Raw genomic sequence first — 23,032 nt, 5'->3', positions numbered from 1 at the left:
ATCTCTCTCTCCATCTCTCTCTCCATCTCTCTCTCCATCTCTCTCTCTCTCTCTCTCTCTCTCTTTCTCTTTCTCTTTCTTTTTCTCTCTTTCTCCTTACCCAGTTGTGATGAGAATAAAGTTCATGCAATACCCACCCTCCTCTTTACTCCTCACTTCCACTAGAACAATTCTTCCATCCATGCCTCTTTTATATGAGATAATTTGTTACATTTTACCTCTTCCTACCCAATTTTATTTTTTAGGATAATCTCATCATAATCAACTCAACAATCTATGTATACTCTTTTTCTTTTTTTTGCAGGGCATTTGGGGTTAAGTGATTTGCCCAAGGTCACATGGCTAGTTTTTGTGTTAAGTATCTGAGACCGGATTTGAACTCAGGTCTTCCTCACTCCAGGGCTGGTGCTCCATTCACTGCACCACCCAGTTGCCCCTATGTATACTCTTTTGAACTACTTTGGTAATAACATTTTTAAGAGTTACAAATATATTTTTCCTATATAAAAGCAAACAGTTTAACCATATTAAATCCCTAATGATTAGTCTTTCGTGTTTACCTTCTTATGTTTTTCCTGATTCTTGTAATAAAATTTTCTTTTCAGTTCTGGTCTTTTCCTCAAGAATATCTAAAAGTCTTTAAATTCATTAAATATTCATTTTTCCCCTTGCAGGATTACATACAGCTTTACTGGGTAGCTATTCTTGGTTAGAAACCCAGTTCCTTTGCCCCTTGGAATAACATTTCATAGCCTTTTGTCTTTTAATATGGAAGCGGTTAAATTTTGTGTTATCTTGGCTGTAGCTCCACAATATTTAAATTGTTTCTTTCTTTATGATTTTAGCTGTGACTTGAAGGAAGCCAGGAGGCAGAAATAAAGAGGGAGAGCACTCCAGGGATGTGCTAGTATATATATGGGTATTCTCACAATTTTGTGAGAAAACTTCTTCATACTTGTTTTTTCATATGACAGAGGGGTATAGGGTGTGGCCAGGGAGGACTGGTATGTCTGGTGTGATGGCTACTGAGCCCTTTTTAGGGCTGCTTTCCACCTTTCGTGTCCACCTGTTCCACCCAATGCTCACCTGTGGTGCCAAGAAGCTATAGCATGTGTGGTGGCCACACCCCAGTAAACTGTTTTGGCAGATGGGCTAAACCAGGTTGAGGGGTAATCAAGGGGTCTCAAACCCATTGGTGAGTTAGGGGGGTGTCTACCCCAATTATGTGAAGACTTCCCTTGGTGGAATGGGTGGATGAGAACAATTTGTTCCATTGGCCACGAAGGAAGCTGAAGCAGGTGCTGTGGAGCACTCAAGAGCTTGGTTAGACATCAAAGATGCCAAGATAATCCATTGCATCTTGAACCATCACCAGTTGTCTTGATTCTGTCCTGCCACTGGACTGTGATGACTCTGGAGGAGAGAGTGAGGCCAACAATTTTGTGTAACTCTGCCTCACTTAAATCAAAATTACACATGAATCAAAAGACATCACCCATACCATTATACCTATCTCAAAGTCCTGTGGCAACAGGCAAGTGATGAAGCAGCAGGTGTGGATATACTGGGAGCTGTCGTCACAACCCTGCATACAAGTGGCCCAGGCTATAGGATCATTTCTTACTCAAAGTAGCAGTGAGATTCGGCAGCCACCTAGGTGCCTGAACAGCTTATTATTTTTTATTTTTTTTTGCTTTTTGGAGGGCAGTTGGGGTTAAGTGACTTGACCAAGGTCACACAGCTAGTTTTTGTGTTAGGTGTCTGAGGCCGGATTTGAACTCAGGTCCTCCTGACTCCATGGCCAGTGCTCTACTTACTGCGCCACTTAGCCGCCCTCTGAACAGCCTTTTAAGGATCGCACTGCTCACTCCCTGGTGTGAGGAAGGGGCTAGAAAAGGTGTCCAAAAAATTGTCTACTTACCCTACCCTAGTCTCATTACTATGGAAGGTGGAGATACTACTATGTGGTTGAAACACAAAAAAAATATACAAAAACACCTGCAAAGATGATTCCACTCACCATTGGCACATGGAATGTGCGCACACTTATAGACAACACAAAATCTGGTAGACCTGAAAGATGAATAACTATTGTTGCAAGAGAACTCAGCAGGTACCGGTATTGCATCCAAATAGCAGCCCTGAGTGAAACCGGGCTGGCAAATGAAGGCCAGCTTACTGAAGTTGAAGCTGGATACACATTTTTCTGGAGTGACTGCAGTGAAGGGGAGCTCTGTGAAGCTGGCATAGATTTCACAATCAAAACTACTCTAGTCAATAAGCTATGTTGCCTGCTAAAAGGAGTGAACAACAGACTCATGGCAATGCAATTGCCACTTGCAGGAAAACATTATGCCAACATCATCAGTGTCTATGCTCCCACCACGAGGGACCCTGATGAGGTCAAAGAAAAATTTTTGAAGACCTAGAGATCTTTATCACCAATGTGCCGAAAGATGACAAGCCTATAATTCTGGGTGGCTTTGATGCTAGAGTAGGCTCAGACAACCAGACTTGCCATGGAGTCCTAGGGAGTTGGAAACAGTGACAGCAGTGGTCACTTACTACTGAAGACTTGTGTATCTCATGATCTTCTCATCACCAACACTGTCTTCCATTTACCCAAATGCAATAAAATTTCATGGATGCACCCTCGCAGAAAACATTGGCATCTAATAGACTATGTGATTGTAAGGAGAAGAGAAAGACAAGATGTGAGAGTGACAAAGGCAATGTGTGGTGCAGAGTACTGGACTGATCATAGACTTAACTTTTCCCATCTAAATATTTGCATTCATCAACAGTGGTACCCCCTAGGCAAAATGACCACTAGAAGTATTAATGTCAACAAATTAGAGCTCTTCTCTGAGCAGGGAACAGTTTTTTGTTAACTTGGAGGAGAAGTTGAGCCAACACACAGTTGCCAACATTGGAGCAGAAAAGCAGTGGGCAGCTTTCAGAGATTTGGTGGATAGCGCTGCATTTGCTCATCTGGGTCAGAACACTCATAAATACCAAAACTGGTTTGTTGAAAATGATGGGAAAATTCAGAAACTGCTTAGTGAAAAACAAGAACTCCATAAGATTTACCAGCAGGATAGTTAATCCATCTCTAAGAAGGCAATGTTTAATTCCATCAGAAGTAAAGTACAAGCAAGGGTTAGAGAGATGCAGGATTCCTGGCTCAGTAAGAAGGCAGATGAAATTCAGTTTTATGCTGATAGTAACAATACAAAGTGCTTCTATGATGCCCTGAGGGCTATTTACGGGCCACAGACCTATGGTGAATCTCAATACTCAGTGCTGACAGAACCACATTGATTAGTGAAAAGGACATGATCGTATAGAGAAGGACTGAACACTTCCATAGTGTTCTCAACAGACCATCATCAGTCAATGCTGATGACATTGACTATTTACCTCAGGTTGAAGTTAATCCTTCCCTAGCTGAAGAAGAGGTTTTGAATGCCATTAGGCTCCTTTCATGCGGCAAAGCACTTGATGGTGATTCTATTCCAGCTAAGATTTACAAGGTAGGGGGTCCATTGCTCATATAGAAGTGACTGAAATTTTCCAGGTTATGTGACATGAGGAGGTTATCCCCCAGGAGTTCAAGGATGCCTCCATTGTCCATCTCTATAAAGGTGAAGGAAATAGATTGTCCTGTGACAATCACAAGGGGTCTCCTCTCTCTTAGTCATTGCTGGCAAGATTCTTGCCAGAATCCTCCTTAATAGGCTGATCCTTCACCTGGAAGATGGTCATCTGATCTACCTGAGAGCCAGTGTAGCTTCAGAAAGGGCTGAGGAACAGTTGATATGGTGTTTTCTGCCCGACAACTCCAGGAGAAATGCCAGGATCAAAACAGAGGTCTGTACACAATGTTTGTAGATCTGACCAAGGTCTTTGATATTGTCAGTCATGAGGGATTATGGAAAATTATGTCAAAATTTGGTTGCCCAGAGAAGTTAATCAATATTGTACATCATTTTCATGACAGCATGCTTGCCTGGGTTCTAGATAATAGACAATGCTCTCGTGCTTTTCCAGTAACCAGTGGAGTAAACAAGGTTGCATGCTTGCTCCCGTGCTTTTTTTTAGCATGATGTTTCCAGCCATGTTGTCAAAGTCTTTCAAAGTTCAATAAGGACAAACACTGCATCAAGGTCAGCTGGTAAATTCTTCAATTTGAAAAGGCTACAAGCCAAGACCAAAGTGGAAGGAGTGTTGATGCATGATTTTCTGTTTGCATATGATTGTGCAATCAGTGCAGCCTCTGAAGCTGAGATGCAGCAAAGTATGTATCAATTATCTGCTTCTTGTGCTAATTTTAGCCTCACAACACCAAGAAAACACAGGCGCTCCATCAGCTACCGCCACACCATCCATACATGGAACCATCAGTTACAGCAAATGGAGACTTTTTGAATGCTGTGCATAAGTTCACTTACTTTGGCAGTGTACTTTCCAGGAATGTACACAATGATAATATGGTTATGAAATATGATAATGAGGTTGATGCACACATTACAAGAGCTAGGTCAGTGTTTGGGAGGCTCTGAAGAAAAGTGTGGGAGAGAAGAGATATTAGACTGACTACCAAACTGAAGGTCTACAGAACCATTGTGCTGACCTCATTGTTGTATGCCTATGAAAATCGGACAGTCTACTAGTGCCATGCCAAGAAACTGAATCGCTTCCATTTGAATTCTCTTAGGAAGATTCTGAGATCACCTGGAAGGATAAGGTACCAGAAACTGATGTCCTTACTTGAACTAAACTGCCAAGTATTCAAAATCTGCTTCAGAGATGTGGGCTGGCCACATTGTTTGAATGCAAAATGAATGCTTGCCAAAAATGGAGAACTGACACTGGGCAAACGTTCACATAGTGGTCAGAAGAATTGATACGAGGAGCTCTCAAGATCTGTCTCAAGAACTTTGGAATTGATTGTGTGACACGGGAGACACTTGCACAGGACCACTCAGAGAAGGTGCAGTGCTCTGTGAGCAAAGCAGAATTGAAACAGTTCAAAGGAAATGCAGGATGCACAAATTTAGAGAATCCACCCCAAATGTTCACATGGACTGTTTATGCCTAACCTGTGGTAGAGCATTCCAAGCTTGTATTGGTCTGATCAGTCACAGTCGGACACATTGAAACTTGACTCTAGCATAGTGACATCCTTTTGGTCATCTTCAAGAATGAAGGGCAACAAGCAACCAACCCTATGACAAAATAATATTTCATTATATTTATGTGCCACAATCAAATGGCTGTCTATATTGTTTCTAGTTCTTTGGTAGCACAAAAAGTGATGGAATGAATGTTTTCGGCTATAGACGACCTTTCTTTTTTTGATATCCTTAAAAAACATTTTTTTTTTAAAGAGGAAGGGGAGTGGAGCCAAGATGGTGAAGAGAAGCCAGGAAGTTGCCTGAGCTCCTCAGAAACAACATGAAATCAAGCATCTGAAAGAATTCTGGAGCAAAAGAATCCAAAAAAAGATGGATTGAAACATAAGTTAACTTAGAATGACTCCAGGAAAGGTCTGTTTCATTTGGTTAAAAGAGCAGCACCAGCAGAGTCAGCGTTCAGACAAGCCAATGGAAGGCTGCAACTGAGGACCCACAGTTCTAATTCAGCAAGCCAGTGGCACAGTAGGCAAACTGCAAGCTCCAGAACCCAGGGCACAACAGATGCAACTAAGCCGGCCACCCAGTGCGGTGGGCAAGTTGCCAGCCCCAGAGGTCCCGGCACAGAAAACCAGTGACTGGACCCCCTGGCACCCATTGCAAGAAGCTTGGCACAATGCCCATTGTACCTCAGGAGAAGAGCTCAACTTTAAAAATGAGCAAAAAATGAAGAAAGAGCCCCGACGATAGAAAGCTACTATGGAGACAGGGAAGATCAAAACACAAACTCAGAAGAGGGCAGCAATGTCAAAATGACTACATCAAAGTCTCAAAGGGGAATGTAGATCACTCTCAAGCCCAAAACGTCCTCTTTAGAAGTGCTCAAGAAGGATTTTAAAATGAAGTAAGAGAGGTAGAAGAAAAATTGGGGAAAGAAATGAGGGTTATGCAGGAGAATTAGGAAAAAAAGAGTCAACAGCTTTGAAAAGGAAGCACAAAAATTAACTGAAGAAAACTACTCCTTAAAAAATATAATTAACAAAATGGAAAAAAAAATCCACTGAAGAAAACAACTCCTGCAGTAGAATTAGCAAAATGGAAAATGAGATACAAAAGGTAACTGAAGAAAAATAATTCCTTAAAAATTATGATGGGGCAAGTGGAAACTAATGACTCCTAGACATCAAGCATCAGTCAAACAAAATCGAACAAAAAAAAAAAAGAAAAAAATGTAAAATATCTCATTGGAAAAACAACTGACATGGAAAATAGATACAGGAGAGAAAATTTAAGAATTATTGGACTACCTGAATGCTGTGATTGAAAAAAAGAGCCTAGACAGTGTCTTTCAAGAAATTATCAAGGAAAACTTCCTTGATATCCTAGAAGCAAAGGGCAAAATAGTCATTGAAAGAATCCACTGATCACCTACTGAACAAGATCCCAAAATGAAAACTCCAAGGAATATTGATAGCCAAATTCCAAAACTATCAGGTCAATGAGAAAATACTGCAGGCAGCCAGAAAAACAATTCAATATCAAGGAGCCATAGTCAGAATTACATAGGACTAAGCACCTTCTACATCAAAAGAACAGAGGGTTTAGAATATGATATTCTGGAGCGCAAAAGACTGTAGATTATAACCAAGAATCTATTGCTCAGCAAAACTGAGCAGAATCAGGAGAAAAGATGTATATTCAGTGAAATAGAGGACTTTCGAGAGGCCTAGATGAGGAAGTGGGGGCAGTGCCCAGAGGCCCGGATGAGGCCTGGTCAACATAGGAGTAAGTTGATCCACCAACTTCAAGGGCCATTCCCAGGCCTATCACTGCAGGGCTGGGATCTGAAGGAGCAGGGTAAGAGATAAATGTAGGGCCCCCAGCAGTGGCAGCAGCTACTCCTGGGACTACCAACCCACAGCCTGGAAATGTTTTGCCCCTACCTGAACTTCCAGGGACCAGGATGGCAGAGTGAACCCCGGCTGCTCCAGTCCTCCCCTGCCCTCCCCCCCCCAAAACACAGTAAAATTGCCCCAGAGCAAAATTTCAAACAGTAGAGGATTGGGAACCCTAGAGGAAGGGCATGGCTAAGGCCTCCTTCAAAGTGGGTAAAAAACATATGGCAAAGACAAAGACTCTAGAATCTTATTATTGTGATCTGGAGGAACCAAATTCAGAAGGAGACAGTGTTGACTCCTCACCCATAGCTGAAGCCTCAGCAGAGAATATGAACTGGTCTCAAGCATTGTAATGGGAATGTAAATTTTAAAGATCTTCCCTGCCCCTAGGCTAAAGTGCCCTGGAACCTGGGGTGGGAGGCTTGTTTTTCAGTAGATACTTTTTGATTGGCCAGTGGGTCCAAAAGGTTGTTACATTCTCTGAGCCAGGAGAAGGCTATATAAGCCCTGATGTGTAGCTTTGTTTTGGGGCTCACTTTGAGAAGTGTTCTGTGATTTGATCTGCATTCTGGGAAGCCGTTGTCCTGAGCCCCCCGGCTTTGAAAAAACCCAGATGTTGACTGGGTATGGATGTAATGGTTGGACAGTTTGAAATCTGTCTACTAGATCTGTTTCTGTCTTGATGATTCTGTCTGTGTACTTTGAAGTTCGGGGTGCTGACCTTTTTCCCTGAACAAGGTAAACGATATATGTCTGACTGATTAAAGTAAGCTTGTTAACCCATTTTGAGTTGCTTTCCTTTAACAAAGCAGATCTAAGAACCTGTATTGGCAGCAAACCCTGAGGACACTTGGGGTGCTTGCTGCTACAAGCACAGAAAGCCTTCTTAGATGAGCTCATAAAGAACTTGAAAACCAAATTAGAGAGGTAGAAGATAAAATCAATAATTCTTTTAAAATCAAAATTGTGAAATTAGAAAAACATTACAATGAAGAAAACAGCTCCTTAAAAAAATGTGTGAACTAAAAATTAAATCTGAACATATGGAAAAGGAGCTTCAAAAACTGAGGAAAATAATTCACTAAAAATTAGATTCAACCAAATTGAAGCTAATGACTCTATGAGGCACCAAGAATCAGTCAAACAAAACATCAAGAATGAAAAATTAGAAAAAGAGGTAAAATATCTCAATGGAAAGATAACTGATCTGGAAAACAGATCCAGGAGAGATAGTCTGAGAATTATTGGTCTACCAGAAATAAAGTACTTTCAAAATTTTCTGATAAAAAGACCAGAGCTGAACATAAAATTTGGTCTTCAAATACAAGACTGAAGAGAAGCACAAAAAGGTAAACAAGACAGAAAAACCTATGGTATTCAATAAGGTTAAACTGTTTACATCCTTACATGGGATGATGATACTTATAACTCTTAAGAACGTATCTCTCTTAGGGCGATAAGAAGGAGTATGCTTAGACAGAGGGTGTGGGTATAAGTTGACTCTGATGTGATGATAAAAAAATTAAGGGGTGCAAAAAAGATTGTGCTGAGGGAAGAGGCCTTCAGAATGGGATAAATTATGTCACATGAAGAGGCATGCAAGACCTAATACAGTAGAAGGAAAGAAGGGAGAGGGTGAACATTGTTTGAAACTTACTCTCATCAGATTTGACTCAAAGAGGGAATAACATACTCAGTTGGGTATAGAAATCTATCTTACCCTATGGGATAGTAAGAGGGGACAGAAAAGGGGAGCTTTTTCTTAGTGGTACATGTACCTACACAAAAATTGACCATTTATTAGGGCATAAAATATCACAAATACAGAAAGGCATAAATATTAAATGTACCCTCTTTAGATCATAATGCAATAAAAATTATGTGTAATAAGGGGTCAAGGAAAGATATGATAAAAACTAATTAGAAACTAAATAATCTAACCCTGAAGAATGAGTAGGTCAAAGAACAAATCATAGAAACAGTCAATAACTTAATCAAAGAGAATGACAATAATGTTTCAACATACTGAAACGTATGGGATGCAGCCAAAGCAGTTCTTAGGGGAAATTTTCTGTCCGTGAATGCTTACATGAATAATATAGAAAATGAGGAGGTCAATGAATTTATACATGCTACTAAAAAGTCTAGGAAAAAAAAAACCAAATTAAAACCCTACAATGAAATACCAAATTAGAAATTCTGAAAATTAAAGGTGAGATTAATAAAATTGAAAGTCAGATAACTATTGAACTAATAAATAAAACTGAGTATTGATTTTGTGAAAAAACACCAATAAAATAGATAAACTTTTGGTTAGTTTGATTTAAAAAAAGAAAGAAGATAACCAAATTACCAGTATTAAAAATGAAAAGGGTGAATTTTCCTCTTCAATGGTGGTAAATTCACCCTTTACATTTTTGATACTGGTATGCCTAACTGTATGCCAATAAATCTGATAAGTGAAATGGATGAATATTTACAAAAATATAAATTACCCACATTAACAGAAGGCAAAATAAAATACTTAAATAACCCTGTTTTGGAAAAAAGAAATTGAACAAGCCACCACTTAATTCCCTAAGAAAAAATCTCCAGGGCCAGATGGATTTACAAGTGAATTCTACCAAACATTTAAAGAACAATTAGTTCCTGAAGAAGGAGTCCAACCAAATTCTTTTTATGACACAAATATTGTGCTGATAATTAAATCAGGAAGAGCCAAAACTGAGAAAGAAAATTACAGACCAATTTGCACCAATGAATATTAATACAAAAATTTTAAATGAAATATTAGCAAAGAGAATACAACAATTTATTACCAGGATAATACACTACAAATAGCTGGGATTTATACCAGCCATGCAGGGCTGATTCAGTATTAGGAAAACTTTCAGCATAATTGACCATATCAATAACAAACCAACAGAAATTATATGATCCAATGGTCTCATGACATGATAGTACAACGTTGACCATTTTCATCTTTTGTCAGTATGAAATGAAATCTTGGATTTGCTTTGATTTTATTTCCTTTGTTATTGATTAGCATTTGCAAAGGGTTATTTTCTTCAAAGATAAAGCTAGAACAAAAGTACAAATACTTTCCCAAAACATTTCAGGGACACCGTTTCCCTCATCTTACCTTAGTTTCTGAGAGAGTGTTCTCAAAATTGGCTCAGTTCCTACATAGCATTGGTTTCACCAAGTTCAAGTCCAGATGCAGCATGACTGTTTGATGAGTCTTCATTTTAGGTGCTACAGGTCTGGCTCCTAAAGGTCATCCTTTGTTTCTCAGGGTATTGATGCTGAGCTGACTACAACACCAGAAACTGGGATTCTGGGTTACTTGTGCTGACATTTTGAAACTCAAGAGGCCCCCATCCCTTCACCTAAAACAGAAAAGCACAAAGTTAGAGGCCAAATGGCCTTGGAGGGGAGAAAGCCCAAGGCCTTTCTCCTTATAGCATCATTATCTCTCAATGGATGAAGTTGGTCAAAGAGTTAAATCACGAGAAACATTGACCAAAAGAACAGCTAAAGAGAAAATAAATGTCAGAGGATTTGCTTTCTGGTGCTTGTTGTAGGCTCTCCCAGCTCTGACTATATAGTTCATGGAAAAGACTCTAACTACGTGGTTAGCAGACTGGAACCAATTTACAGATTGTTTTCACATATTTCTTACTCTCTCCAAGGCACGTCCCTTGCATATTGCCCACTCCAAGGAAGCAGAATATTCAGCCTCACCCTCCCACAGGGAGATCCTATCAGAGGCCCTCTGTGCATGTGCTGGTCCTCTGTCCTACTATATAGTTATACTCCATCCCTGTGAATGGGATAAATCCAGAAGCATGGCAGTACCAAAAGGAGAGTGTCACAAGTTCGGAGGCTCACAGTGAGCTGTGGCTGGTTAGAAAATTAAGGACAACACATTTAGCTGCAAGGAGGGGAAAAGGAAGATTGAAGAAAGAATAGGCAGTTGCTTGAGGTAGATAAGATGATCAGTGACCCCAGACAGAAGACAGAGTATCTCAAGTTTTATTTAGCTCCCATTTTCTTTGCTGAGGAGAACACCCTTTGGACTGGAAAGATGAGAACAAACATGGCTAACAGAGATTTGACATCCATTATACAGAAGAACATAAGAAGAACCCCTACCCACCCTTAGCGAGTTCAAATCACCTGGCCCAAATGAAATCTGTCCTGGGAGGTGGAAAGATGTACTGGTGGTCGCTGCATTGCTATTTTACAGATTGTCAAGAATGGAAAGGACACTGCCGGACTGGAGAAAAGCAAATGGCCTGATTTTTCAAAACTGGGAGAACACAATCTGAAAGTGACAGGGCAGAATGTATTATTAAAGGATAGTCAGCGAACATCTAGACCCAGCAGTGATGATGGCAAAAAGGCTTTGAAAAATTTTTATAAGAATTTCACCAAACTGTGATTTTATATGATCTAGGATCACAAGAACACTAGACAATTACCAGAAAATGCCGCTAATTTCATTATTTATCACTTGAGAATGAAATTTCTAGCGTATTACATAAAAATGTTAGGCAAACTGGGACTCTCTTGTTGTATAATGTCTAGATGTCAGAAATCATGTTAAGATGTTTTCATGCTGTATTTTTTTTTATTTAAGGTCATGATGGAGCAGTGACTTCAGTTGGCTGGAGTCATGATAGGAAATGGTTAGTTTCTGCTTCAGAAGACAAAACATTAAGGATCTGGTCAGTTAATACTACAGAGTCTACAGTATTTCTGGTAATGAATAATTCATATCTAATACATTCTTTCATTTCCAAATGAACAGTTTTGTGTCTGTAAAAATCTCAGCTATTAAAAACACTTATAAGTTGAAATACTGTTCAATTGTTCTATCGTTTTTTAATGTAGAGGATTAAAAAATATGAGTGTACTAGGGGTAGTTTTGTTTCCATATATTGAAAATTTGTTGTTTAATTTAAATGTTTACACATTGATGTTTATGTTCTATACATCAAGGTAGGCACATCTATAAATTATTAAGTTATAATCTGAAATTGACAAAATAGTTGGAACAAATTGGGTAGGGAGTTATTTGTGTTATAATAGGGTAAGTGAATTTGCATTCCCTGTCTGGTATTGTAATACCATTTTATAGTTGAGGAAATGTTAATAGATGAGAAAAAGTTATATGAATGAAGTACTTTATGATGGAGAAAAGTCAGTCATTTAGGGAAAATTGTAGTTGACCACATAGAATATAGATGTATAGAATGAGGAGACAGGGGATTGATATGAACATTTTGAACCAAAATAGCAGAATAGTGGATGATGAAGTTTTGTATCCAAGATTAGTGTGGTAGTGATCTTTCAAGGCAATAACAAGAAACTCAGCTCCTTTTTATGATGTTAAAAAGAGCCAGGGAAGGTGCTATAAGAGGTATATGACATAAAAATGGCAAGAATTTAAAAATGATTTAACATTTACTTTTAGACTGAATGCAAAAAAGGGAAGAAAGAGTAGTAAAAAAGAAATTTTTATTAGGCGAGATGAGGTGACCAAAATCTGGATGAGACTTCAAAAGTTAAATGATTTTTCTTCAGAGATGTTAGTAATGTCAGAACCCAGACTAACATTCCACAATATCAGGAGCATTTGAACAAAAAATTGAATTGCTTTTAATGAAATGCTTATTTCCTAAGAAGTACTTTACTACTAAGTTTCTAATGTTAGAAAAAAAAATCCTGAAAATTAAAACATTTACTTTTAGGAGCAGTAGTCAGAATTACATATTTTTTTCCAAATAACAATAGTCATTTATATAGAAAGATACTATAATTTTTACTCAACAAATCATGTTTATAAACTTGGATGGACTGAAAGTTGGGAGTCAAAATGGAAACATTGCATATTTATAACAGTGTTTATTGATATTAAAATGGTTTAGTTATATTTTAGAAATAATTCCAACTTTTTCATTTCAGGGCCAGGGTGCATTAAGTAAACCTGTACGAGTCACACAGTTTTATTATATGGATGCTTTTATATTGCTATGCTCTGGCCCCGAATTTCACCTTCTAAAATATCACATGGACACACACAAAGATGAGATCAAAAGGTAGGCAAAATTATTCTTTGTGAATTTTAAAATGCATTGTATTTATTTGTACATTCTCATAGGATTAAAGAAAATGATTTTTCCTAAAAGCATAATATTTACAAATCTGTATTTTATATCACAAAATTGAATAGTATTATTCTCAAATACTAATAAAGCTAACACTTATTAAAACTGGATAACAGAAGAATATTTTTCAGATTTATAATACACATTATTTTAAGCCTTCCTTTGTTGAAATATTCCTCACAACAACCCAATGGAGATTGGTTGTACAAGTATTATCTTCATTTCATTGATGAGAAAACAGAGAGAATAAATTTGAATGACTTGTCCTTGGTTATAGTGATAATATGTTGGGGCTGCCACTTTATGGTTTAGTTCATTTTTTTTTGAGTTCTACAACTAAAAACATAATAAGTTTAAATGACTATCACAAAAGTGAACAGCTGATAAATATTATCTCTACTGTAACCTTTGCTGTAGTTTCTCCATTACTAGTAATATTTTTTTTTCATTTATAATATTACATTTCACTTAGAAATGAAATGTAGTATCACAAATAAAATAAATTATGGCACTTTTCTTTGTTCTACCTCCATACAGTTTTCTCTAAAATTATTCTCACTATTATTCTTTCCTTTATTCACAGATGAAGAAATATCTATTTTTTTCCTTAACACTAACACCTTTACCACTGTCTGTAATTCTATTACTTCTAATAACTGGTGAATGAATCCTTCTTCCAGATTTATCCCATTATATTGTTTCAGTCTCTTTCCCTTACTTGCCTCCCTTCCCTCCATCTTCCCCATTGTTCTCTTTATCTTTTTTAAAAAATTACTTGACCCTAATAGCTACGGTAATAATAATTTTTACCTTTATTCTCTATACCTGAACCTCTTGAGGGCATTGATTAGTACTCCTGGTTCCATTTCTTCTCTGTTCCCTTCTTCCTTAATATTTTATGTGGGTAAATTTGACCTGACAATTCAATGAACAAATAGTCTGGGTGACTTCTTATTTGAGAAAGATGGGACTGATTTAATTGGTTGTAGGGATTTCTGGGAGAAGACATTCCCTCTACCAGGGCAGGTTGGCATCTTCTCTGCACCTTATGGTTTTGTAGAGTTGTTCTTGGGCAGCCAAAACACTGACAAATTATGTGATTTGCTCAAGATCACACTGCCAGTATGTGTGTAAGATGTGGTGTTTAATAATTGATCTTTCTGACTAGGAGACCAGCTGTCTCCACTATGTAAGCTACCTCTCATATCTTAGCTTTTAAAAATTAGGAATATGACAGCAAAAATACAATTTCAGTCAAAGGTTTCTATATAACAAAGCTATTTCCGGTTTTCAATAGCTTGTTGACAGAAACTCAACTTTGATGCTCTATTTTCAGTGACTTCTCTACTGTTTGTGATTTGATATAAGGAGTTCACAACCATGTAACAATTACACTCTATAATAAAAGTTTCTGATTAATTGAAAGACGTAGAATGTTATTGTAGAGTGCTATTCTTAGACTTAGGAAAACTGGAGTTCCAAACCTACTTGTAGCAGTTATTAGTTGTTTGACCACAGACAAATCACTTAAACTCTCTGAGCCTTCTACGTATGGAGCCTTCACTATTGTTTTGTGTTCCTAGTGCCTTATACATTTTGTTTTTAAGCTTCTACATTCAAACTGACCACACCATCAAACCTGCCAAAGCAATGTAAAATTCTTGATGTCAGGGACAGTTTTGTTTTTGTCTTTTTATCCCTAGAACCTGGTGTAGTGTCTGGAATATCATAGATGCTTAACAAATTTTTGCTGAATGAATGAAGTGAAAGGAAATTGGCCCTTAACTGATGAAATTTTTCAGCTAGTCCAAATGATGAAATTAGTTACTAAGATTTAAGAGGGGTTACATTTCAATTGTTGGTGGGTATGCCCATACCATTAAAATCATGGATCCTTGAAGTACAAAAATATGTGTAGTCTAAAAGTTAGGTTGACACATAGGAAGTATGTTTACTTTTCCCCTACTCAGAAGTTCCCATCTTGGCCCAAGATGACACTGAGTACTGTAACCATAGAATAAGAGGGTCATATCTCACTGATGATGCTGTGCTTTGAAAGTGTGGATTCCCTTCTTGTATCCTATCCATAACAATTCAGTACAAATACATGTTTTTGGTACGCATTACACACTAATTATTTCATCAAATAGAGGGGTAGTCCAGCACTTGCTGCTATCTACTTGGTGGTGAATATTAATTGTAATTGTAGTTATATCAGTCAGAGTCAGCTCACTTGATCTGCTATGGTTTTAGCACCAGCCAGGCTCTTCCAACAAGTGTTACAGTTGGAGCCTTTGATCCTACTTTCATTATCTGCCAGTCGTTCTTTAATTCCAGACAACTGTTTCCATCAGCTTTGTCTTGAAGGAAGGCAGTATGAAATTGTTAAAAAACCAAACCAAACCAAGTGCTGGCTTGGTAGTCAGATTTGCTACTTAGTAACTATTTAGATTTTCACAAGTCACTTAACCTCTCTAATGCCCAGTTCCATATCTATAAAATGGGATTAGTAAAGTTAGTGTAGGTTATAAAGAAAGAGCCTTACAAACATAATGCATTATGTAAGCACAAGCAATTATTTTCCTGATTTGTGATGATGTCTTCCTACATTCCTCAAGTTCTCCCCCCCCCTTTTTTTTCTTCTTTTCATTTTAGTTCACTTGGGAATAACTCCTTAATTCTCCCCCCATACCTAATCAGATATAGGCAGATTTTTCTCCCTGTTAGTAGGTACTCCTCCTCATTTATGCTGGTGCCATCTATTTTTTTTCCAGTCAATCTATGTCTTTCTATACATTTTTGAGAGTATCTAAGACACATTTTTACATAGAAACATAAATTATTCCTACTGTTAGGTACTGGTAGTGGGTGGGAAGGCAATCCTTATGCATAGTTATTCAATTTTAAACAAATGAAGGAGGGAATTTTCTCTGTAATGAAGGAGGAATTTTATTCATGATAGATACACATAATATAAGACATGTATATAGTTTTTAGAATTTTATCCTTACCTCCCTTCATTCAACTTATTTTCTTTATGCTATAAGTATGAATTCTATTTTAATTGCTATTGCTTTAATTAACCAATATGATAAATCTCAAAACTTGCTTCTATATTTCATGTAGTATTAAAAGAGTAATGAATGCGTAGGATATCAACAGTACAAGTTAACTGGAAACCTTATTGTCTTTTGCAGATATAAACAAAAGAACAAAGCCAAACTTGTCAAGAAGTACTCTATGACATCAGCCGTAGAGATTACCAGTCTTTCAGCCATAAATGATTTCTATTCCTGTATCCTTTCATTATTTATATTTGTGCTTCTATGAAGATTAAGTCTTTCAGGCTTTCTCCTACTAGTGATGCAGGCTTAGGTAGGTTTGTTTTTGGTTTCTAGGTTGTAGTTGGGTAAGACTAATTATTAAATCCATTCTACTGACTCCAAAGACTCTGCCCAAAATTGATCAATGATCATTTTTCATATTGGTAATGGATTAGTTTCATGGCTACCATGGTAAAAAAAAAACAACCATATGAGAAGTGTTGTAAAATAAACTCTTGAAGACACACATGACTATAAAAGGAAGGAGGTCAACTCCATAGCAAATGGGAGGGATAGAAGATGGGAAGACCCATTGTTGCACTGGTACCCACCAAATACTAAATGGACCAGAGAAAAGCTTTGGGCATATCAAGAGGATCCTTCATGCACGAGTGAATTAAATAAATGAAAGTACATTAAGTTCATTGTATTCTTGATCAAAAATTCCTTTACAATGGGAGGGAGGGAGGGAAGAACAAGGGAAGGGAACAAACATTTGTTAAGCATCTGTTAAGTGCCAAGCATTGTGCTAAATGCCTTAAAAATATTATCCCATTTGATCTTCACAACAACCCTGTGAGATAGACATTATTTTTATCCCCATTTTACAGTTAAAGAAACCAAGGCAGGCAGAGGCTAAGTGACTAGTTCAGGGACACGTGTCAAGTAATATCTGAGGCTAGATTTGAACTCAGATGTTCCAGATTTCAGGCCCAGTGCATTACCCACTGAGCCACTGTACGCCTGCAAATGATCATTCTGCCTTTACTTAAAGACTTCTAGTGAAGGTATGTATGTAAGCACCAATGTATTCCCATTGCACTTTTGGAAAATTCTAATTTTTAAAAAGCTTTTCTTTGCTTTAAGTGTAAGTCTTCCTTAAAGCAGCTTTTACTAATTTCTCCTAGTTAAGCAGAACAAATCTAAATCTTCTAAGTGACAACCTTTCAAATGCTTAATATATTATGTCCTCATTAGTCTCTTTTCCAGACTAAACATCTTCAGTGTAGGATAATGAGATCATAAGGGATTATAGAGGTTATCTATTCCAATTCCCTTATTTTATAACTGAGAAAATTCCTTCCCTGGATCCTCTTATGTCATGATGTAAGTAAGAACTTTTTCTGACCTAGCTACTCTTTGAATGTTTTCCAGCATTTCACTGTTATTTCTAAAATGTGATGCCCAAAACTTAATTCAATACTCCATATGTTGTCTGACCAAGATAGTATTCAGCAGTGCCATATAACCTTTTTATTACTGGAAGTGGTGTCTTGCTTACCATAACCCAATGTTTACAATCCTTTTTTTTTTGTGTCAGCAATATCACACTATTAAGTTTTACTGGATTATTATTAGTCCTCTAATCCACTTGATCTTTCTCAATAACCTACTGTTTAACCATACCAACCACTTCTTGTACTTTTGAAAGTGAATTCTTAAACCAAAGTGAATGAGTGACCTTATGATTATCCTTTTAAAATGACTTCTTAGTAAATTTGGTCCAGTGGTTTAACCTGATATTTACTTTTTTTCAATATTTTTATATCAATGTATGATTGATGTGTGACAAATGTGATATACCTTCATCTCAGTCATTTATAAAAATATTAAACCGCTCAGGACCAAGCATAGATCTCTGGGACATTCCACTAAATATCTTCTAAATTTGTAGACACTTGCTCTGCAGACTTTTAATTTATGTATAGATCCTCTTTTTTGGGGGCAACCACCTCTGAACTGATACTTATAGGTTACACCAACCAAGGGAGCAAGTACTTCAAGTTCAAGGAATTCTGAATATCTTCTAAAAACTAATTTATGAACTTCCACTAGTGATTTCATCTTTATTGTTGGCTGACATGCTTATATCAAAAGAAAGCATTTAATGAAATGGCATTATAAGAAAAATAGCATGAAATATCCTTCCCTTAGTCCCCTAAACCTGGGGTATACTATCCTTCCCACAGATACATATAGCTTTAGTGGAAGGAGTTAGCATACATTGTACTAGTAAAGAGGTACACACACAGTGAATGAACCTGACAAAGTAGCTTACTTCTTTGAAACTGTAGGGCCCAGAGGTCATCTCATGGTGTCTTTCTGCTGCCACCATTTTGTGAAAGGTTTCTGCTTGGGCTATTGCTTCACCAGGTCCCTGGAACTTATACCTTTTTTCTCTTCTCCATAATTTACTGCACCTCCTCCTATATATATTGAGGACCTGCTTTCTTCTGGGTGAAGCATTGCCTACTACACAAGATGTTAATTGCAAGTTACCATTGCCTCCTCAGGGCACAGGATAGAGAATTCTTGTTTCCCCTACATGTGGTGTTCTGTAAGAGGCACAAAGGAAAAAGCATTGAATAATTTCCTTGCAAGATCTTTATTCTTCCTTTGTAGCTGGCTCCTTTTTGATTGCCAGGGATTATTTCTTTTCAGCTGACACAAATGAATCTCTGCAGAGTTTTCTGAAGAACTAGTTAGCTTGTTTTTTAAAGGCCTCTAGGGATGACAGATCATTCCACCAGTTAATAATCCACAAGTTACTCTCCATATACAGTCAGTCCTTTAACTTTTGCAGGGGTAATGTTCCTAGAAAATGGGGCAAAAGTAAAAAACTCAAATGTTGACGCATTGGAGTTATGGGAATTAGGGAGTTAGGTTCCCATGACCACCCAAAACCAATTTTTTGCTAAAGATTGCTGAAAATAATACTTTTTTGCATGTAATTCTTTATAACAAAACTTCAATTCCAATAATAATGCACTTTTCCTAATTCAGTAGCACCAAATTTGTGGCTAACAGCAGCTACATACATTCATTCCAGCACAAAGTTTATCCATTACCTTTATTTTCTCACTAAGCCACATTGTTGACTTTGACAGCTTGGCTTAGAGCCAAAGGATTTGCACTAGGCTTTGGGGGTGTAATTACAATTTAAAGCTTAAGTTTTAATTCAACCAATGAAAATATGCAACAAATACACAGGGAGCTCTTTACTACAATAGGGTGGACAAGTAAAGCACCTAGTAGGATGCCAGCTGCTCTACAAACTGGTGTGCATTTTTTCCTCTAGGGCACCTAGCCATGGATATGCAAGGTTGTCAATGCAAAAGTGATAATGGGGTTACTAATAAAATCACAGGAATGCTTAAAGTTAAATAAACAAATGTTGAAGATTAACTGTAATTCCACAGAGTTGATAGAGGAAGTTTTTCATAATTCCTGAATGAACAATGAAGTACACATAGTTTTATACACTTCTTTTATAAATTGTGAATAGATTGCTTTTCCTTTCCCATCTTTTGCTATCTGTATGTAAGTGGCTCATTTAAGGTGTAAGCTACTCAGGGTCTCCCATCCTTTCCAAGTGTGAGTGCAGTTACTGTGCAAGTCTACCTAGGACAAAACATTAACTCCTTATTATTTTTATTTTATTTGCTTTTTGGAGGGGCAATTGGGGTTAAGCGACTTGCCCAAGGTCATATGGCTAGTTTTTTTGTGTGTGTGTTAAGTGTCTGAGGCTGGATTTGAACTCAGGTACTCCTGTTTCCAGGGCTGGTGCTTTATTCACTGCACCACCTAGCTGCCCCTCCTCATTATTTTTTGCTACTGGCCCTTACATTTCCTAATTTCATCAAGTGGTCTTTAGGGGAAGGGAGATATGGGATTCAATTGATTAATCTGTCTTTTTATTAACCTTCCTCACTACATATGGAGTCTTAGTTATGTTTTCATTGAAGCTTTTGAAATCTGCTCTCCCCAAATTAAGCAGTATCTAAGACCATGCACAGTTAGACTTTCTTTGTCACAAAATCTAATATGGAGTGGTCACTTATGCCCAAGTTTCTCCTTCATTTTACTTTTGAAAAAAGTCTTTTCAGGCAGCATCATGTATTAAGGGCTTACATGCTATGTACCAGACTGTGTATCAGAGACTCTGTGTTAGACGTTGGTGCTATACATATTTATATATCTATATCTATAGAGAGAAACCCAGAGACAGGAAGTCACACCTTCGTGAAACTTAGGTGAAAGCTTAGCTTTATTACAGAGGAATGAATATGCCTGGGGAGAGCAAAGAGTTCACAGTCCTTACAGAAGTTTGCATTTTTTTGATAGTAGGACAAAGGGAGGAGGAAATACCAGGAAGGGGGGGTAAACCCAGAGAGGGGGAAAGGCATGAAAAAAGACAAAACTACTCCCCATGCGGAGGAGCAAGGTGATGGCAAAACTGCATTCTTTTTCCTTGGGGACAGCCAGACTGCAAAAATATAGGAGAGTAGCTTTATCTGCAAAGGACCCCAGCTACACAAATATTATCCCAGTCTGGCACAGACTGGCCAGCAACTGTCTTGCTTCCTAAGGATACACAGGGATTCCAGCTTGGGGGTGGGACAGCAAATTATGTCAGCTGGGGGAGAGGAGGTGGCTTCATCCTTGGCACATTCACAGCCTCCTACATACTCTGGGTCCAGTGCTTCTGGGAAATGTGGCAACTCAAGAAGACAGGTTAAATTGGGATTCAGGGCAAGCAACTAGGGAGACAGAGACAGAGAGAGACATAGAGGGGAAAGGAGGGAAGGAGAGAAGGGGAGAAGAGAAGTGAGGAGAAGTAATATATATAATTGTAGGGGCAATCTGCTGGTCAGAATCAGCAAGAGAATAACAGTTTTCCTCCCTGGTTCCTCTTCCCTTTTGAAAGATGATATCATTGATACAAACCAGGCTATTCTGAATTATTTTTCTTGTCATTTCAACCTTCAAAACATCTCTTGTATATACCTACTTCTGTCCTCTGATATTGCTACCACCCTAGTGCAGACACTCACTGCCTCGTGTTAGGACTATTGTAATAACCTGCTGGTTGGTGTCTGCCTCAAGGCTCTCTTCAGTCTATCTTTCATTTAGCTGTCAAAACTGATCTTTCTAAAAAGATCAGGGTCTTTTTAAAAATTTTAAAAATCATCGGGTCTGATGATGTTATTCCCTCTAAACATGCTACCCCCTTACCCCATTTGATAAAGTATGGTGGCTGTCTTTTACTTACAGAATCAAATATGAAATCCTCAGTTTAGTGTTCAAAGCCTTTTATAATCTGGCTCTACCTGTCCAGTTACCCCTCCCCACATCCTCCAAATGCTTTATAGTGTAAGTTAGGGAAGAACCTTTGGTGGTCAGAAGAAAATAGATAACCAGGCTTGTTAAATCGCTAATCTCAATTTACACAAATATCTATATATTTGTTTTTACAACCAACAACAAATAGTTGGAAAAGAGAATTAATCTTGTTTTATTTCAAATTCACTCAGAATTCATTTTTTATTTTGATATAATTTCAGAAAGTCTTTATTAAAACAATGATCTACTTTAGTATTCATCTTTGTTTTCAAAATTGTTATTTTTAGAAATTGAGAACTATTCAGTTTTTATCGACATTGATATCAATTAATATCAGTGATAATTGATATCAATAATTCTGTTGCTATATCTGTATTTCTATTGAGGAACTCCCCTACCTCATGAACTAGTGTCTTGTAAATTGATCTTAACTCAGAGTATTGTAGACCTTGTTCTCACAACTGGGAGCAACAGAGCATTGGAAGTTTTTGATCTCAATGTCGATTGCAGTGCAGCAGTGATCCCAGATATTCACTCAAGATCAGCCCATCAGATCTGCCAAAATAAAGTAAGTACTTTTTCAGAAGTTTAGTTTAGTTTACAAAATTGTAGAACTATATATATGTAAAAACATATTTCTGAAACACAACTTTTTATTAGTTTACCTACTTATGCCATTTTAATCAGTTTCACATTCATATAATTGTCTCATCAGCCAGTACACATTGTAAGAGGGGATATAATGGAATCCAGTTTTGCTCCCACAAAAGTTATTGGAAGATAATCAATAGCTGTGGGGAAGCTGTAGCTTATCTTACTTTACTAAAACCCTGGCCTTCCTGTAACTATGTCAATGGCCAGAGGGAACTAGAAAGGTGGGGGTGTGGCACACAGCTCTGACCTTAGAAGAGGTCAGGTCCTGGTCAGGTCTCAAGTATTCTCACTACTATGCCTCTAATCTACATATAATATGCATATATTAAGAGACTGTAGAATGTATAGAAAGAATATATATATGAAAATAAAGTAAGGAATTTGAGGAATTTAACTAAGCCTAAGTCTACCAGGAAGGACAGAACTTACAGACTCTCACTCCTGCTTTTGTCTGATTGTGGGTATGTCCCTAGTGAGCACCACACTTGCTTCCTTGCTGGAAGTGTAAATAAACACCTTCCTTTGCATACTGTCTCTGAGTTCTTTCAGAGAGAATGGGTTTGTCATTTTAAGGGGTACATCATGTGGTTCTTCCTAAGGCTTCCCGTAAAGGGAAGCTGTGGGCAGCAGAAGCTCAACCCAGGCTAACTCCCTGACCCTACCTGGAAGTCCTGTGATCCCCACAGCTGCCTTGAGGGGCATCCCATGCAGATCTTCCTTAAGGG

At 37.7% G+C, this 23,032-nt stretch overlaps 1 protein-coding gene and 1 long non-coding RNA gene across 2 annotated transcripts in view; one reads left to right on the top strand and one right to left on the bottom strand.

The window, feature by feature from the left end:
• LOC138147832 (uncharacterized) overlaps nucleotides 1-10,657 on the bottom strand; it is a 59,588-nt gene extending 48,931 nt beyond the window's left edge. Inside the window, exon 1 of the long non-coding RNA XR_011164906.1 lies at nucleotides 10,176-10,657. This is a non-coding gene — a long non-coding RNA (uncharacterized lncRNA). The remainder of the gene's footprint in view (nucleotides 1-10,175) is intronic.
• WDR27 (WD repeat domain 27) overlaps nucleotides 1-23,032 on the top strand; it is a 278,697-nt gene that overhangs the window by 63,003 nt on the left and 192,662 nt on the right. Inside the window, exons 18-21 of the mRNA XM_069070467.1 lie at nucleotides 11,676-11,797; nucleotides 13,004-13,137; nucleotides 16,404-16,501; nucleotides 22,100-22,221. Coding sequence (XP_068926568.1) covers nucleotides 11,676-11,797; nucleotides 13,004-13,137; nucleotides 16,404-16,501; nucleotides 22,100-22,221 — 476 coding nt within the window. The remainder of the gene's footprint in view (nucleotides 1-11,675; nucleotides 11,798-13,003; nucleotides 13,138-16,403; nucleotides 16,502-22,099; nucleotides 22,222-23,032) is intronic.

Source organism: Petaurus breviceps, unplaced genomic scaffold (assembly GCF_028583685.1).
Source record: "Petaurus breviceps papuanus isolate PSGF00001 unplaced genomic scaffold, PetGlider_PUasm1.0 90808, whole genome shotgun sequence".
Lineage (NCBI taxonomy): Eukaryota > Metazoa > Chordata > Mammalia > Diprotodontia > Petauridae > Petaurus > Petaurus breviceps.
This window is presented reverse-complemented; position numbering and strand designations above follow the sequence as displayed.